Source organism: Dermacentor silvarum, chromosome 7 (genome assembly GCF_013339745.2).
Source record: "Dermacentor silvarum isolate Dsil-2018 chromosome 7, BIME_Dsil_1.4, whole genome shotgun sequence".
NCBI classification, from domain to species: Eukaryota; Metazoa; Arthropoda; class Arachnida; order Ixodida; family Ixodidae; genus Dermacentor; species Dermacentor silvarum.
The window spans coordinates 41,900,604-41,919,303 of NC_051160.1; the positions used below are offsets into that span (position 1 = coordinate 41,900,604).

Genomic DNA, 18,700 nt, shown 5'->3' on the forward strand with positions numbered 1-18,700 from the left:
GACTTCTCCGCACAGTGCGGGCATTTTCCTGTACAGGCAGGATCAAAGTGCTTTAAAACTGCCGGGCACAGCAGTGTTTTGGTGTAAAGGCGGAGGAGTGTACGTTCCTCTGCCTTTGTAAGGCCCTTACAGGGCTTAGGATAAATTGCGTGGCCGAATTGGTATAGTTGAGTAATTTCTCGAAAAGTTAGGGCCGGATTGGGTGCGAGCACGTTCGCGACAGCTTCGCCGTGCGCGAGTACATCGTGAGAACACTGGCGATGGACGCTGCCTTGGACCTGGACGACAAGCGCATCTGGAAGGCGGGCACTTTAGGGCCGCTTGTGACCATATCAAGCCGATACGTCTTATTCTCGCCGTTACTCGGAGATGCGGACCGAGTGCGGGTCGAGCAACAGCGGCTTTCTCAACGCCCACCTGGCCGACAGTCTGGTCCAGAAGATTCACGCCGAAGCCACGCAAGGCGATTTCGGGGTCGTCGTGGCACCGGAGAGCCTCGGGTGCTTGGATGACGTCGGTGGTCACGTGGTGCAAGGTCCAACGCCGGCCGGCTTGCTGCAGTGTCAGCTGCTGGCGCTGCAAGTTGTGGCTCGCGCGATGCCCTTCGACTATTGGCGCCATCAGTCGGCGGCGCTGGGCGCCTGGAACGTGACGTCACACACAGCCGGGTGTTTTTCATGCTCCTTTATCTGAGCGAAATCGGCCCGTCTGCCGACCTGCCACGAGAGAGTGGCACGGCGGCGTTTCTGCTGCGACTGCCGGAGTTCCGGGAGGCCTTCGGGTGTCATCCGCCGACGATGACGCCAATTGACACCACCGCCCCCACCCTTCCTCCAGCGTAAATGGGACAGATAATTTTTTACAATAGTTGTCAAATGCCTTTATTTTTAAAACTTGTTGTATATGCCCTGCTTCGTACATGTATGTCCGCGTACGCTATGCTAAGGCGACGCTGAATCTATTGTTCGTGGGAACACAATACAATGTTGTTAACATACTGTTTATTCGTTTGGCCTTTTGTTAGTGACGTTTGTTTCTTTGCTAGAAAAGTCGCAGGGCGAAACATCGATTGCGATAAGAAATTAGTGGACAGCTATACCAAGTAAGGATAGTAGTTTTATCGGCCGTGTAAAATTGTACACATAGGCATACTACCTGAATTAGCAAGCACGGTGTCACGCGCGCACAAGCAAACATAACGCATCTCACTCGATGACCGCGGAAACGCGCTGTCAGAACGATGTGACCTGCGTGCGAGAACACGGGATGGCGTACTCTAACGCCGCCTCAGATCACTCTACCGCAGATGGAGAGACAATCTGGGGGCTTTTGCTCCTTGAATATCTGTCCTTGCCTAGATACTACGGCGGAGAACTTCCTTAGCTCGTTTGGTATGCGTTTGTCCCTAGGCTAGCCGGCATGTACGTTTGCGTTGATGGCGCCGTCCACAAATTTTGCTCTTGTGCTCCGGCAGATGACTTTCCGCGCGGACGGTCGCGGCCGCAGGCAAGCTCCCTCCGTAGCGTTCCGCGCGACTGGAAAACATCGCGTTTCCTTACCCCTTCCCGCCATTGCGTGCGCAGGATTTAGCCGCGATTACCCAGCTCACCGTCGCATGCTTTTACCCGCACATATAACATACGGCGCGCGGCGACGATATCGCCCGTGGACTTTATACGGGATCTCACGGCGACGGCAGAAATACGCCTGGAGTGTCTGTATGACTGCTATCGCAAAAAAAAAAAAAAGTAAAATTACAGGTACATCCTACGGGACCACCTGCCGCGTCCTGCAACGGGCTTCAACGGCTCCGAACCTGTTCTTATTTTGGGGCATGATAAGTAGTTATGGTTAGTGTGACTGATGTAGTGAGTACCGTTACTGTCTGCGATTGCCAGGAGGCTCATCCTATATTCGTTTCGCTAATGCAGCATTAAAACTTAATCGAACTAGCTTTTTGCTCGGAACTTGTGCGAAGATGCCACCACGCGGAAGAACACGTGCAGGCGTACGCAGGCCCGAAAGCCCAATTTCTGTCGTGGTTTCGGATTTGCGAGCAGCGGCGGCTTCGTTCCGGGTTCCATCATTTCCCTCGCTTTTTGCTGCTGCAACGGCCAACCGTACAGTATTGTGGATTCTCCTACTCATGTCAAAAGATATTGCACGGTAATTTCGAATGAACTTGAATTCTTTCTTGTGTCAGAAAGCTGTTCATCAACGAATCACTGATCCACCGCTCGCCCGTGCGCCTGCCTTTGCTGTAGGTTAATATTCTAGACACCATGCGAGTTCTTTTGTGACATTCAGCCGTCGCTACTCTTTCTGGGCTCGCAACATAACGGCGTAGCTTACTCAATGCGCCCTGCGAACTAAAATTTGTCGCCGAATCGCCGGCCGGTGCTTGCTTGTCACTTCGTCTAGCCGCCCACAGAGCCGATATATGTAGTTGACGTGCCCGTGCGGTGGTGATTTGCATAGTGTGTCGTTGGACGAGTTTTTGTTTTGTCGGCATTGATAGCGTGCTCATGTCACCTGTGTGTACCTCACAACTGCTAATAATAACAACGCGCGATAGCTGGGCCAGGCATGCCGCCCGCGCCTACACTGGCGCACCAACGATAGATTACACGCCGCTGCTCAGGACGCCATGGACAAACGCTGGAAAGCAATTCGCAAGTCAGCTACGGGTATCACAACACGATATCTTTCGTTGTGGCATCGCACATCGTTTCTGACGCTTGCGGCAAACGAGGCGCTGGTAAGGCTGCGGGCAAGATTGTGACGGGTGTTGTAGAACAGGCTGCGCTACTTAGACAAAAACACCACTCGCGGCTGCGCGCCAGCCGGCACGGATCAGCGACCTTGCTGGAATCCTCACTGCGATTCCATTCATGCGTAGGTCGAACACGCCCTGAGCAGCCGCTCGCCCAACGTGTGTTCTCGATTACAGCGCCGGCGCTCCAGTAGAAAACGCATCTGGCATATATCTGGCCACTCGCTCGCATGTTTTTAATGGATCTGAGGTCTGTACTTCAGCATTATAGAGAGGCTCGAGGAACTGCCTAAGTCGGCTCGTGAGACTTTCTGTTGTCCTGCAGAACAATCGTCGATAATGGGCCACAAATGACATTAATGCTCACTAGAGATATTCGATTAAGAAAGCGGGCCTGTGCCGCACTTTTGGTTAGCCCTCAATACACGATCCTTGTGATAGAAAGACAACCTTATTAATTTAAAAGACTTGCGCACACTCAGGAATATCAAGACGTCCTCGATTGAAAAGTTAACGCGCAACATACCTGCACTGTCCAGCATTTCAGAACTGCTCAAATAAATGAAACCGCCTTTGACGGGCGGATCTCATCATTCGTGGAACAGGGCAGGACTCGATTGGTGGTGTTCACGTAAGAACAGAAGTCTCGAATATATTTTAACAGCGAAGCTGTTTAAGCCAGCCGCAATTTGTGGTTCGTATCAAGAAACTATGAAGAAATAAAAGAAAATAAGCTTTCTTGCCCAGGTGGGATTCGAACCCGCGTACAGAAGGTGAGCATCGTAGCCACGCTTGCAGAGCATGCTTGCTTGCTTGCTTGATCCTCATCCGTGGCGCTTACCCACTACGGGCGATTGGCCAAGAAGCCGGTGGTTAAAGGTTAAAGGGAAAGGGGAATGCATTCATGCGAACCATATGATTGCGTTCGAGCGTTGTCATCTTCGTCCACAGCTTGCACGTTCGCATGCTCGTGTTCTGCAAGGTGAAGAAGAGGTTTTGCACGCTATGAGAGAGAGAGACGCATTCACGGAGCGGGTCTGCTGGAATGCGTTGTCGGCATTGCAACGCGGTGTCGGTGTTGCAAGCTGCGCTATGCAACGCGCAGTGACGTCCAAGATGTGCGAAAAGAAATTATCATCATGAGTAATATTTTGCTCCCTACTACGCGACGCTACGGAGGGAGGGTATGCAGGTGAAGGGAGCGAGCTTGAATGCATCTTGAATATTTCATTAAAGTTTTGCATCCATCCATCCATCATGAGTAATAAGATGAAAAGTTTGCACGCACTTCCGGAAAATGCTGGGCTACGATCGGCCAGCTTTCGCTGTTTCTAGCGTTGCGTGGCCAGGTGCAAGGTTAAGCATTTTTTTGTTCTTGAATCAATTTTTTATTAAGATAAAAAAAAACGTCCACACTAAGGAATCGACTTAAGATCTGCGAGAAATAGCCGTACTGGACTGTTCGGATTCTTGTAGGACACGGATTGCTTCTAGCAGTGCAAAAGAAAAAAAAGGGAGTTGGAAACATGCACAGGCACTGGCTTGCAAATAAAGTTTCAACCGTGTATTTAGCACACTGCAGCAAAACCATGTGCTGATAGATGAACACACACGTGCTAAAAGATTAGGAAATATTAGAGGCTTATATTTTACAAGTATTCCTATGATGTACCAATGTGCCCAGCTCTTGGTTCTTCCATCTGCAAGAAATATCTGGCTACATAATTGCATTTTATGCTCTGCATTGCTTTTTTTTTTAACTTACAGGGGTGCAATTGGTTGGAAGGCTGAGCAACATACCCAGAAATGTGGCACTGCTGCTTACATTCTTCTTGCGCTTTAACAAGGGGAATGATGCAATGCTGCAGTGGAGTTTGAAAATAATGCAAGCAGAGACCAGTTTCAGTGACAAGGATGCCGCGTACGTTGGTCTTATACCCCTAGTGGTATCCTACTTCAAAGATGATCTCAGCCAACTCACACAAGTATATGAGGTAAGAGTCGATGTTAACATGCATGCATTGTATGCAAGTCGCATGTGCGCAAGGTTTAGTCAGTTCTTGGGATGTAATGTTGGCAGTGATTGCTTAGTGGTCATTCTTTGATTTCTACCGCATAAGTGAACGATTGATTGTCTTTCGTTCTTTTTATTTTCTTTTTTTTTACAGTTGTATGTGGCTGTACCTTGAATTTACAGGAAAATGTGCAACCTGTAGTTATGTTTTGCAGTAGTTTTTGAAATTTAAATTAGTTACATTAATCCAAGCGTCTCTGTGCCACACGACCACGTTCGATTTTTCATCCTTTTAACATTATGCTGCAACTAATGCCTCTCGCTAGAAGCACGATGATTCAGGCAAATATTTCTGCTGTCAAAGCAGTGGAATTGTCAGGCTAAATATTATATGTTATTGGATCCACAAGGTTGAATTTTCAACACCTATACTGGAAACACAGTCAATAGATGCTTATGCAAGCATAAAAGGTGCCATTGTTACTTGTTACTTTGATGTCATTCGCTCAGTTGGGTGTAGGCCTCGAAGGTTATGCCATGTTCAGCCGTTATCTTTCAGATCTCAAATGATTGGATACATTTTACTATTGATTCCCAAGTAGTATCCATGAAGGGCCTCTTCATGAACGTCAGGCAAACTAAACAAGTCAAGCTTACAATTGTAAGGATTCGAGCACACAAGCTGATCAGTTTCCTAAAGCAGTGCAGGCATAATTAGCATGTTCTATTTTGAACCGATCAGGAGAAATTCTATAATATGTGTGCTTTGTTCCTAAATTGTTTTGTATTTACAGCACGCACAGGCAGGCCCAGAGACAAAATAGAGACCTAATAAGCAAGCTGCTTCTCTCGTATGCACTTCTGGGTTATAAGAATAAGACATGCATTTATAGATTATAAAAATAAGTACAATTTTTGCCTCACTGACCAGGTTTCCTGGTCCAGGCACCAACAGACCTACAGTAAATGTGTTTCAGTAGGAACTAATCTTCATTTGACGTACTAAAGTGTTTCATTCACTAACATTTTATATGTGATTACTTTAAGCCGTGGTTGCACTCTTTTTCGTTTCAGGCATCAACAGAGAAGACAAGCGATTTTCTCGGCACCTTGCTGCCCGATTGCCCAGTCATAGCTGCATTAGGTGAGCTTTCTCAGCCTTTTTTTAATTTGCCAATGTTTTAAAATATGTCCTGCACTCAAAAGCCCAAAATTCACTGTTCATCACGAAGAAAAGCAAGTAACGGAAAAGGCCGCGAATAATTTCTTAATGGCTTACATGGTGCATCTCACCAAATGCTACTTAACAAAATCACCGTAATCTATCTAATGCCTATTGCAATATCTGCTGCTGTTTGATGGCCGAATTGCAAGTGTTGACTTGTTTGAAGCTGTTTACTAGCCCCACTGTCGATAAGAAACTAAAAATAGACATAATTGCAACAAAGCATATAGAACTGGCACCTGGAAAAAAGTAAAACCTGAGACTGTGATGAATTTCTTCTACAGAAAGCTAGGTTAGCTTATTGCAACTTAAGATCAATCAGCACAAATGACTAGGCATGTTTGTGGCTTGCCTGTCCCTCTGTTTGGTCTATGCCATGTTCCTAACCGAATAGTTTCCACAGAGCAGTTTCCACAGAGCAGGCTTCACGCAGTTGGTAATGTTGAAGCACCTGTTGCTACAATCGTATATGTTTCAGCTGATTATGTTAACTTGAGACAGCTGAGACTTGAGTGATTACCTTCGTGGTTGCAAAAAAAAAAAAAACAAGGTGCCTGATGCACTTTGTTCCTATCATTTAAACGGTCTGTAACGTAGCGCTGCATCTCTGAATTTTGTGATTGCTTATTGCAGCAGTTAACTTTAATTTAACGTCATTGGGCAGTTAAGCACAATTACTACTAAGTGACCGGAGTAATGAAAAAAGCAGCAGTGCTTGGCCAGTCTTTTATTGTATACATATATGCATTGTTCAATTGTATACATTGTTCAATAGCCTGGCAAGGGAACAAGAATTCAGGATCGCCAGTCAGCCTCTAGAATCTGTAAAGGAATATGTTTATCTAGGTCAATTACTCACAGGGGACCCTGATCATGAGAAAGAAATTTACAGAAGAATAAAATTAGGTTGGAGTGCATACGGCAGGCATTGCCAAATCCTGACTGGGAGCTTACCACTGTCGTTGAAAAGAAAAGTGTACAATCATTGCATTCTACCGGTGCTAACATACGGGGCAGAAACTTGGAGGTTAACAAAGAAGCTCGAGAACAAGTTAAGGACCGCAAAAAGAGCAATGGAACGAAAAATCTTAGGAGTAACGTTAAGAGACAGGAAGAAAGCGGTGTGGATCAGAGAACAAACGGGGGTAGACGACATTCTAGTTGACATTAAGCGGAAGAAATGGAGCTGGGCAGGCCATGTAATGCGTAGGATGGATAACCGGTGGACCATTAGGGTTACAGAATGGATACCAAGAGAAGGGAAGTGCAGTCGAGGACGACAGAAAGTCAGGTGGGATGATGAGGTTAGGAAATTCGCAGGCGCAAGTTGGAATACGCTAGCGCAAGACAGGGGTAATTGGAGATCGCAGGGAGAGGCCTTCGTCCTGCAGTGGACATAAATATAGGCTGATGATGATGATATGCATTGTGCGTAACGTTAAGAGACAGGAAGAGAGCGGTGTCGATCAGAGAGCAAACGGGATAGCTGATATTCTAGTTGACATTAAGAGGGAAAAATGGAGCTGGGCAGGCCATGTAATGTGTAGGATGGATAACCGGTGGACCATTAGAGTTACAGAATGGATACCAAGAGAAGGAAAGCGCAGTCGAGGATGACAGAAAACTAGGTGGCGTGATGAACTTGGGAAATTTGCAGGCGCAAGTTAAACTCAGCTAGCGCAAGACAGGGGTAATTGGAGATTGCAGGGAGAGGACTTCGTCCTGCAGTGGACATAAATATAGGCTGATGATGATGATCATATGCATTGTGAATTCCAGTACATGAAAACATTTAGCAACAACTTTAGCAAAATAACCTGTACATTCTTTATCATGTATTGGGGTTCAAGACAAACGCGAGAACAACCATATGCCGTCCTTGTTTTAAGTTTGCATTGTTAGTGAGCAAGCCAAGCAAGTGCTCTGGACACAAAGATGCATCTATTTCACCTAGCAAAACCCGTCCCCAAAATTATAACCTAATGCTCCCAACTAAAGCAAAAATTAAAAAAAATTGTGTGTGTCTACTCTAAAGGGCTCTAAACATGAAAGTTTTGTGTTCCAAAACTTCTTCCAAACTAGTTTTTCAGTGGAAGCCCTGCTAATCATCATCCAACCACTTACATTATATCAAGGAGTCAGAGACAAAAAACTGTAGTTCGAGGATTTGCCTCACACAACAGAACCTTTATAGATGAGATATAATGTGGTTTCTTGTTTAGTTTCCTGGCCCTAATGTCGCCGGTACGTTGCTCAAGTACTCAGTTGCCATAAAAGTTTATAAAAAAAACGTGAAATGTCTTCAAACTAATGCAAAATTGTCACACGAATAGATGGCATCGAAGAGACGTAGGTTGCAGCTTGGGACGGTGAGCGAACGAAATCAATCCAGCACAGGTATTTCAGGGGATCATGAACAATGTCAGGTTCAGATGGGTGCTCCAGTTACGAGCATCGTTCGCATAGTCGATAAGTGCGGAGTGGGCAGACGAGAAGTCCTGGCGAAGGATCACATCATGGGGACACCACTTAAGAGCAACAAATAAAACAGTATTTTCATGACTACTGTTACTGACAGGAGCGGCACACATTCCTACAACAGGCGTACTTTCATCTCTGACTGGTGTAGGTGCACTGTTTAACAAGCATGAACGCTCTCCTCAACTGACTGAAGGTTAGCATTCTTGGCTGGTAGCTGCACGCCAGTGTTCACGAGGGCAGACAAGTGGAAACTTGGAGAGGATTTTCAATGTTCCGGAGACCTCTTAGGTAAACATTTGTATCCAATTTTTTTTTATTTGTACACCCTCACTTCCAGATTAACTATTTTCTGATCTGCCTGTAACATGATACAACCAGATTTTACTGAAATAGCCTGTTTCGGGTCAACTCCTTTCTTATTAACTTCTGGAGAATAAGTGAATAATATTACTCAGCATGTATCAACATATAATTGCATGTTTCTCACTGTAAATCTGCTTTTTGCTATTTCCAGGTCAGTCCATCTTTCAATGCATCTACCATCTGTTTGTGGATAGGGAGCTTATAATACCAAGCTGGCTATTGAGTACCTGTTGGCTGTCCACTACTCTGCTTGAACATCAAATATGCCACACATGTACTGCACCACACGTGTACCGCACCCTTGAATTTCTTCAGAGGTAAGTACCTCTTGCTTTTTTGGACATTTGGCTAAAATAATGTTCCAGTAACAAAGCAACTCTCTTCAAGACACTACACAACCTTAGTCTAGAAAAGCACATCAAGACATCTTTCATCAGTGCGAAACACTTCGATGAGTGGTACAAACTGATACATATAAATCAAAGCCGAGCCTTTCGAGAAAAATAAATGTACACCTACTTTTTAGTGTATGGTAGTCAAAATCAGCAGAGTTCAGTGCAACTGGTGAAAATTGAATTTCAAACACTGCATATATTTGTAATCAGGTATAAAACCAGCTGATGGTTATGGTTAATTTGCTTTGTCTATTACTGTGCTGTCTACTTATAACAGTATTGACAAAAATAGAAACTTCAACTGCGCATGAGCCCCCAGCGGTTGCCCAGCTAGAAGCGCGCATTGACAACCTCACGGCTGCCATTGCTTCACTTCACAGGACCAGACGATGCCAGGGCTCCTGAAGTCCCCATGCTTCTGTCCACGGCAAGGACCCCTCAGTTCCTGCGAACTTGAAGAGCGCTGGCATCGGTCTGGGCTCGTGAAGGTTAGTGTACGTGGCCGGTAGCTGTCCTGTGTACATTTACCTTGGCCATCTAGTGACTGCAGAACCATTTTGCACAAAAGAAATTCGTGGGAGAAGAGTATAGGTTAGTGTGCACTTGGCAGGCACTGCCAAAGTGATGAAGAGCAGCTTACTAATTTCTCTAAAAAGAAAGGTGCATAGTCCATGTATTCTGCCAGTACGCACATATGGAGGTACAGACTATGCTAGAACACCATCCCACCGATCATCTGCTCAGAAGGCAGTGAAAGCACATTTGTGCTTTCTGAGAGCGTCTGGTTTGTACGAGCGCCTTTGACTCTGTAGTACGGGACCGTGCACGTCTCATTACCCCCCTCTCACCCTCTCTCTCTCTCCCTTCTTTATCTACCCCTTCTCTCCCCAGCATAGGGTAGCCAACTGGGCTCGGCTGGTTAACATTCCTTCCTTGTATCCCTCTTTGTCTTGAAGGTAATAAAGAAAATTGAAACAAATCTGAGGAATGTGGTACGAATAATGGAATGAAAAAATTATAGTGCGTGGAAGAGATCTAGCTGGTTAGGTTAGAGAACTGATGGAAGTTCGTGACATTCTAGTTGACATCAAGCAAAACAAATGCAGGTGGGCAGACCATTTAATGTACCAAGCTGACAACCACTGGCCTTTAAGGGTGTAACAGCGTGGATACTGAGGGAAGTGAAGCACAGTAGGGGCTGTCGGTGAATGAGATGGAATCGTGAGATCTACGAAATTCACAGGGGTAATGTAGGCGCTCATAGCACCAAAGGAACACTGTAGATGGACTGAGTTGGGTGAGGCCTTTGGCTGGCAGCAGACGTAGAACTGGCTGATGATGAATCTCTGCCTGCTGTCAGCACTGATCCTTAGTACAATTGTCTTGTTTTAGTTCATTTTATGCCCGTTGCTCGAGAAATACACCATGCACTTGGGCAGGTTTTTATCGTGCAATGAACAGTCAAAAAATATATATCGCAGTGGTGTACTTTTCCATGACTTCAATACAACACTGCATTATGCCTAAGAAGCTGATAGTTGCAAAAAAATGTGTTACTTGTGCTACACTGCAGGGCTGGAAGCAGAAATATTTTTGGACAAGGCTGAAACATATAAGGAAGGGGCGCACGATTAGATTGGAGCCTAACGAGAGATGGAACTGAGTATTGATTTTCTTCAATGAGCCATGAAATCTGTGTTGTGTTGACTGCTGGAAACAAAATTTCTTCTCTCGGGGGCATGTTTGTCACTGAAGTTGATGTCATTTAATGGCTTTGCTTTGTTTATGGAAGTCAAGACCGGTGTAAAACTTGGTTAATGACTGTGAATGTCAGGTTAGCTTATGCAGTTTCTTTCCAGCAGCATTAGCCTTACCCCGCTTCTGACTACGTTATTAATAGCATGAAAACTTCCCTATCTTATACTACCTTTAAATTTCTAGGAACCAATCTAACCCATGATCTTTCTTGCCCAAAACACATTACAATATGACACGGTTTGGCTGCGGTAACTATGTAATATCACATTTTCTTGGACCAAATCAGCCATTTTCTTGCACCAAGCTAGGCATTGCTAGGGCGTGTTTTGGCCGGTTGCTAATTAAATGCTTTGTAGTTGTGATGTCGTTGTTAGGCTGTTTTCTTTTTCTTCTTTTTTTTTGTTTCTCACGCGCATACGCCTACGTTTGTCGTTGCAAACAAGGCGAGGTGTAAGACTGGAGTGACTAAGTGGCACGGCACGCGTGCACATTTTATAGGAAACACGGTTGATATTCATGACGTCACACACGAGCTGTCACAAAGAAAGGAGACGAGGAAGTGGCATGGTGTGCACACGCCGGGTGTCTCAAAGAGCTGGCTGGCTTTGGAACGGCAGAAGTATGCATGGAATCGGGGCCTAATGGTTAGAGCACCGCGCTGCTGTGCTTGACGGCTGAGGTTCGATTCCACCATCGTGTCGCACATTATTTTCTTTTTGCGCTGGGCTGTATTCAGAGGCTTCATCCAGACAGGTGAAATCATGGTTGGTAGGCTAGTAGTGCTTTCACATGAAAATAAGCAAGGAAAGCTAACTGCATTCTTGATTACTTGCTTCGTTCCTTGATACTCGCGCCACTTTCTGTAAAGGTACTAGCATATTCGACAGAAGTACAACCAAAAATGAAATATTCCTGTCCAGTCTGGGACCTTCGAATCTATTCAAAGCTTTCCAACTATATTTATGACGAGTATTTCTACTACAGTAGCCTGTCCTTATAGACTAACTTTCACTACTTACAAATAAGACAAAATTTCCCAAGTTTTTCTTTTTTTTTGTATTTCAAATTCTTCCTCTCTTAAAGGGACACTAAAGAGAAACAGGAAGTTCAGCTGGAATAAAAGAGGGACCTTCAGGAATGCATGCAGTTTTTGTTGGGTGCAAAAATATTAGTTATTAGCGGAGAAATTCTTAAACAAAGACCAAATATCTCTTCCTCAATTTCTCTCACCCCAGATTCGGCGCTGAAGCAGTGTCGTCACGGATTTCATTGCTCTCAGCGAATCAGAGGGCGCCATGATACGTCACCGCTTGTGTAAACGGCGGAGGCACTCACTCCATGGCCGCTGCGTTTGCGTTCGTTGCGACTTTTGCTAAGGTGTTCTGTGGCCACGATGGATACCGTTGATGACGCTGAACTTTGCAATGAAGAGCTCGCCAGGGAAGCAGGACTGCATTTGAGCGACTTCATTGAAACGCAGTGCGAAATGATCCTCCGTGCTCGTGCGGTAGGTGTTTCCGCGTACGATGGCGGTGAGCCGAAAGCGATGCCTCGTTTTCGTCAGCGCCAGGTGACAATGTTCCCGATAGAACAGGCGTAAGAAAGTTCTGATAGAACAAGTGCACTCGGTATGTTTTTTTCCTGTTTTTATTAATGACATTCAGCGCTCACCGAGCCACCAGTTTTGCTGCTGCAGGGTCATCAGTAGGGGATTTGATGAAGGCGACATTGATGGGACAGCTGCTCGAGAAAGGACTGGCCTCTGTGGCACGCCAAGATACTTTCCGAAAGCAGGATTATATACACAATCCGAGGCCGAGAAATACAGAGAACACACCATTGGTTTCTCTGACTCTTGTGCTGTTTTGTCATCGGCAGAGCACTGAGCCATTGCGAACGCCGGGGCTCATTGCGCGGCACCACATGAAAGGACACAGTCAGGTCAACACTGCCGCTGCCCTTGAACAAGCACCTTGCGCCTGATACAGCCCTCAACACTACACACACGGGGCATTTTCTGGCTGTTTCCCGCGAAGTCAACGTTTTTTGAGCCACGCAACACGCAAACAAACACAGCAGCAACACTGTAGAGCGGAACAGGCGCATGCGATGATGCATGGAGCAAAACAAAACTACGAAACTATCAGGACCGCATCTAACGCCACGCCATTTTTTCTTATTACTTATTTAATTTGCGCTAAACTTGTACGTCCTCGCTTGAAACGGCTTAAAAAGTTGGCAAATGCTGTTTATGTATATTTAGGGTGTATTTCATTTTGCGTTTTATTAACAGCGATAAATCGCTCTCGACCAATCGCGGCCAGGCTGCGTTTGTGATCTCTGACGTCACAAACGTCTAGTGCAGGAAATTCGAAGGGGCGTCAGCACCTATCCTTCAGTTTTTCGCTATTTTCTCGCTTATTACACATCTGTTCGCAGTAAGAAAGGTATGTCTGTGATCGTGATAGGATACCGTATTTTCTCGCATATAACCCGCACCAAAAGTTGAAAAAAATTGCTTAAAAAGTGGGGGTGCGGTTTATCTGCGAATATTCACGATGGGAGGGGGTGGGGGTCGGCTTCACGGCAACGCGCGGCCTGCCGTGCAGAGTCTGCATTGTCCGCATGCCTATTGACATCGACGTGTGTTAAGCCAATAAGAGGCCAACACAGGTTATAGTCCAGATCCGCATCCATAGTCTGGTTAGACGCTTTTCACACAGTTTTGCAACGAGTCAGGTGCCGTTTCTTGTACGCTCAATTTGCATTAGGCATCATGAGTGTGTCTTGGCGGCAGTCTTTCATAGTGCTTCAAAAAATGTGCCATAAGGAACATCTTAGATGGTTCCGAAGACGATTACGTCTTTGAGAGCGGCGATGAAGCCTCGGATGGCAGCAGTGAATCGGACAGCACTGACAACTTGGCGGCGGTCGTTTTGAAATAAATGTGTTTTGAAAAGGAAATCATGACTGCACGTAGTTGTAACTTCCTAGTCTAATCCGCTTTTTGCATTGCGCTGTGGCGCCACCTTAGCGGGCTCCGCGTAAAAAAATTTGTACGGCGTCGGGGCCCCGCGGGACGCAGAGTCACGCTGCAAGTAGCAAGCGTAAATGGGTTTGTGCACAGTCGTAATTTTCGTTTTGTGTGAGTGACCGCTTGTTGGACAGGATGCCTAGGCCGGCAATGACTCTGGTGCGACTTACAACCGCAAGTCGTCGAAATATGCTGACGGGATTTCGTGCAGCTATAGACGCCGACAAAACCAGTCACCGTGCGATGTGCCTCTGAACGAATACATCGCACCGTAACGCGATTGACACAGCGCCTACGCTTGTATTCCTGTTATTCAAATTTATTCGTACCGAATATGAGTCCAAACATGCTTCGGAAGTTGAAATGCACGAACGTGAGCACTCGCCAGCCGCCCACATCAAGTTTAAGCTGAGGTCGATTCCGCTCAGCGGAGGTTAGCCGTATCGTATATAGCAGCCGAGTTCATGCATTTGCCACTGTTAGACCTGCACTGAACGTGCGATAATAGAATGATAAAAAGTGCTTTTATAGCTGAGTCTTGACCACAGTGGCCATAGCTCTTTGAAGGGGCGACACTGCGCCCAGAGTATTTAGGCAACGCAAGAACGGCGCATTTGTTTACATCGGCACGCGTACAGCCACCGCTCGCTGTTCGCTTCAAGTACAGTAGAAACCGTGCACCGCTCGCACGAAATAATGAGGAAATGATCAAAGCATATATGAACACTTATCATGCACATATCAGACGCGATCACAGCTGAAACAAGAAGGCATGAACGTTCTGGGCACATCAAAAACGGCGACAACCACCACCTAGCCGCACTGGCACGTGCAAATGCCGATGCCTGCCTTACTCACGTGGCAATGAGCGGTGTTGTTGCTTACGATGCAGCATCAAAAGGGCCATCACTTGTTGCCTGTTTAGCATAAAAGGCAAACTGTGTTTTCGGTAACTGCTTAATCTGGCAGCATAAAAATACACTCTCCGTAGTTGCACTTCGTTCATGGAAGCGCCGGCGACTGCAACCGACAGCCTTCGTTCAAGAATGGTGCCTGTACCGAGGTATTAGCACCTGCGCCGTGTCGCCGCTTCCCACTCTGTGTGCATCGTACTATGCTAAGAGTAGTTCACTTCAAGGCGGTAAGGTCAGGACTGAACTATATAAGCAGTTTCCTTCGTCGTATTTGTTTATTCTATATTTCAGGTCCACTGGTAGCGGACGAACGCGTAGGCTGTGTTAGGTCTCATGAAGCTGCCTGAACGAGATCGACACCGCCTCAAACTTGATCTGGAGGGCTCTAAAGGGCTGTAAATCGTGCATATCGGCGTTGAAAGTGCGTTTCGACTCAATTTGAGCGTCAATAAATACATACCCAAGCGCAGTTGTGGCGATATTCACGTTGTCGGTTTGATGTTCTCACTCGGCGGCCGCTCGCACGGCGATCAGCACACTGGTTTTGTCGGCGTTGTCAGCACGAAAGCTTATCACACTACGATCACTCGCTGTTGTCGGTCGGGTCATCGGTCGCTTCTTCGTCATACTTGTATGACAATATAGGTCTCCCACTGGCACAATATGACTACAGCCGGCCGAGCATTGCCGCCGGCATGAGGTCGATTTCTGACCAACATCGGTGTCGTGTCGGCATATATTGTGATGTACCGGACGTTAACCGAATATCGCTGTGAACAGCTGAAGTTTCTACCGAAACACAGTGCAAATACTGCGTCGTTGACCGGCACAGCGCCAACAATAAAGAGTTTGCGTCCTCGACGACTATGCTGCATACACGTGCGTCGTCAGCTGCACGAACCACCGACGCCGTACAAAACGTTTTCGGCGCTCGCCGCTAGGGTACAGCACATGCGCACTCGGGACATGCAAAAGGCGGATTTTTTCGGATAAGCGTGCGGGTTATTGCGAGGTTATTTTTTTGTTTTTCGTGGAGTTCAAAGTTAGGGGTGCGGGATATATGCAAGGGCGGGTTATACGCACGAAAATAAGGTAATCTACCATTAAAGCTGAACTTCCGGTTTCTCTTTAGTGTCCCTTTAATTCTGCAATTCTGCCTGTACATTACCACTGTGCCATTGCGCATCCATCATAAGGAGACCATTTATCTGCACCCCGTACATACATCTTTGTACCTGAAGTCCTTTGTTCAGACGGCCAGGGACTGGAATTATCTCGCTGATCAAACTGTGCACCATTTCAAGGCCACTATAGCAGAAAATTTTCTTTGTCGAACAGAAGCCCACCTCTCCTGTAATACCTTGACAGGGGTGTTTGAGAAATTAATAAATTATTTGAACAAAGCAACTAGTGGGCATTCTACAGAGCTAACTTGAATTACAGCTATGTATTGCCATAGATAGACGTTAGCTTGTTTAATTGCCTTGTTTTTTATAACAAAGCACTAAGAACAACGGTGAACATAGGTGACTTACTTGCTGTAAAATGTGTCCTACTGTTGGCAGTTATCAAGCTTTTTTTTTGTAAAAAAGTTCCTTCTAGCCAAGATTGGCCAAGGTAACACTCCAATGTAACACTGCATGTTATTGCCTTGTCTGTTATGCCCTGCCATTTTACAGGTTAACCACAAAGAGCAGGTTATGATGCTGTGAAGGAAGCATGTAAGGCTAGGCAGTATATTTTGCAAGTTACATCCGTAAGCTACAGTGACATGTATTAGTGAGCTCTATTTCCCTTAACCATATTGCACAGATAGCATTGCCTGTAAACAATATTACTCAAGAAAATGAACACAAGGCAGATTTATTTGACTAGTGGCATTGGGGTTTTCTTTTCATTGTACCTGATTTTGACTTCTCCATCACAAAGACAACATGCCATCTTTCATTTCTGCATCGTGTTACATTGAAAGTATTACTTCTTCTTTCCTGAGATTTCGAAGTTTCAAGCTGATAAGTTATCATAATCGCATTATTTCTTGGATATGTAAAAACGAAGTTTTCAGTTGGTCCATGACTGGTTATGCCTGTTAATAATGCAAGTACACATACTTACACAAGCTATTCCTTGCATTGATACCATCATGGCTACATGTATTTCCGTTGCAGTGCGGAATAGCCCAGCATGAGTGCCAAGGTTCGGATAGATGATCATGTGTGGCTGCTGAGATCTGCGTGTATCTTAACAAGTTATGATAGTGGTAGGGGCTGAAATTACGTGCCAGGCTTAGTAGGTGATGCGGAATACACCTGGGATTACAAGTTAGTTGTCACAATTGTTTTTTGCATGGGTATCTTTAATTACATTTGTGAACTGCCTATCTCGTATTCATTCCAGATACCCATTGTCATATGTGAAGAGGACACACGCCAGCAAATGAAGAGGAACAAAGGAGCCCGCTCAAAGGCTCGGGCGGCTTGCGCAAAGATTGTGGTCTTCAAGAAGAAATAGAGCTCTGTGAGTCTTTTTTATTATTGCTTGGTTGATTTCAGATACTGGCTTACATTTGCTGCTTTCATTTTCAGCTCCTCTTATGGCCCAAGACAGGCTGTACATGTTCGTCGAATTGAGTACAACTGAGAACTCACCTTGTGGGGATTTTTTTTCAAGGACTATCCTGAGTATCCATGTAACCTTTATGGAGTATCAATTATTACGGCATGAAAAAAATTTGGTGGTGTTGGACAGAAAAGGAGAACGCTCCCCTACAAATGTTGAGCTCCTTATTCCCATACAAGAGCCAAAAAGGTGGTTTTATTTATTATTCTGGCTAACATCTTTCTTTTCTAATGTACTATTGACTGTATGAGTTCCATTTTAATTAGACTACCTAACAGATGGCTACAACACTGGGGAATGCTGCACAAGACAGAAGGAAAGGAGTCGCACACACGAGCACCTGTAGCAATCGCTGGTGTTTCGATTTCTGCCCTTCCGTCTGTTTATCCTGCTCTTCCGTCTATTTATGTTGCATTACTTTATGACATTTTCCTTATTCATCAAAACTGCTATAAAGCACAGCAACCATGCAAATTCATTACGGTGTCATTACAGTCACGATGTCTCACAGGTGAGATCCCTCATGTGCCAGTTATGGTTATGACCCTGAACTTGCACGTTACATTTATATAACCGTTTTCCCATGGCACGGCATTGGCAATGTTGGGAGGTACTATGGCTTCAATGGTAGTTTCTTGTAGTATGGCATTTGTAATGTTGGTAATAAGTACAGCTTCAGATGTTTTTCGTTGTGGTACGACCGGGATTCATAATGTTAAGGAGCATTGCGGCTTCAAAAGTAGTTTCTTGAGTTAAGGCATTGGTATTGTTGGTAACTACAGCTTCAGTTGCATCATGTATCATTACGGAAACTTCCTGGCATCAAGAGTTTGCAGGTTATACCGTAATGTGACGGGACTTTTTTTAACAGTGCATCATTCACTTCATTGTGGCCTTCTCCCTGGGAACACAAGCACACACACGACCACAGGGCACAAGAAAGTACCATGCTCGCACTGAGAGCCATCGCGTCTACTGAACAAATCAACGCACCTGCCCTTATCTAATAATAGCACCAAAGCAGCAATCAAATCACTAAATCTTCGCTGACACCCGCAATTTTGAGACTAGACGAGGATTCTCACTGCTCATGCTACCTCCAACACAGAAGAGTCATTCCCGCA

The 18,700-nt window shown here is 45.5% G+C and overlaps 1 protein-coding gene across 2 annotated transcripts; it reads left to right on the forward strand.

The window, feature by feature from the left end:
• Positions 1–2,056: 2,056 nt before the first annotated feature.
• LOC125946716 (uncharacterized) lies at positions 2,057–18,102 on the forward strand. 2 transcript variants are annotated; one of them, XR_007467805.1, is made up of 5 exons: positions 2,057–2,166; positions 4,541–4,767; positions 5,862–5,931; positions 17,355–17,474; positions 17,543–18,102. XR_007467805.1 is itself a non-coding variant. In XM_049670572.1 (5 exons), the coding sequence occupies exons 2-5, from the start codon at positions 4,633–4,635 to the stop codon at positions 9,654–9,656; spliced, it is 396 nt and encodes a 131-aa protein (XP_049526529.1). In that variant the 5' UTR covers positions 2,063–2,166; positions 4,541–4,632; the 3' UTR covers positions 9,657–9,739. The 2 variants fall into 2 exon arrangements, 1 of the variants encoding a protein (XP_049526529.1); XM_049670572.1 differs by lacking the exons at positions 17,355–17,474; positions 17,543–18,102 and adding exons at positions 9,008–9,173; positions 9,632–9,739 and having other exon boundaries at positions 2,063–2,166.
• The last annotated feature ends 598 nt before the right edge of the window (positions 18,103–18,700 follow it).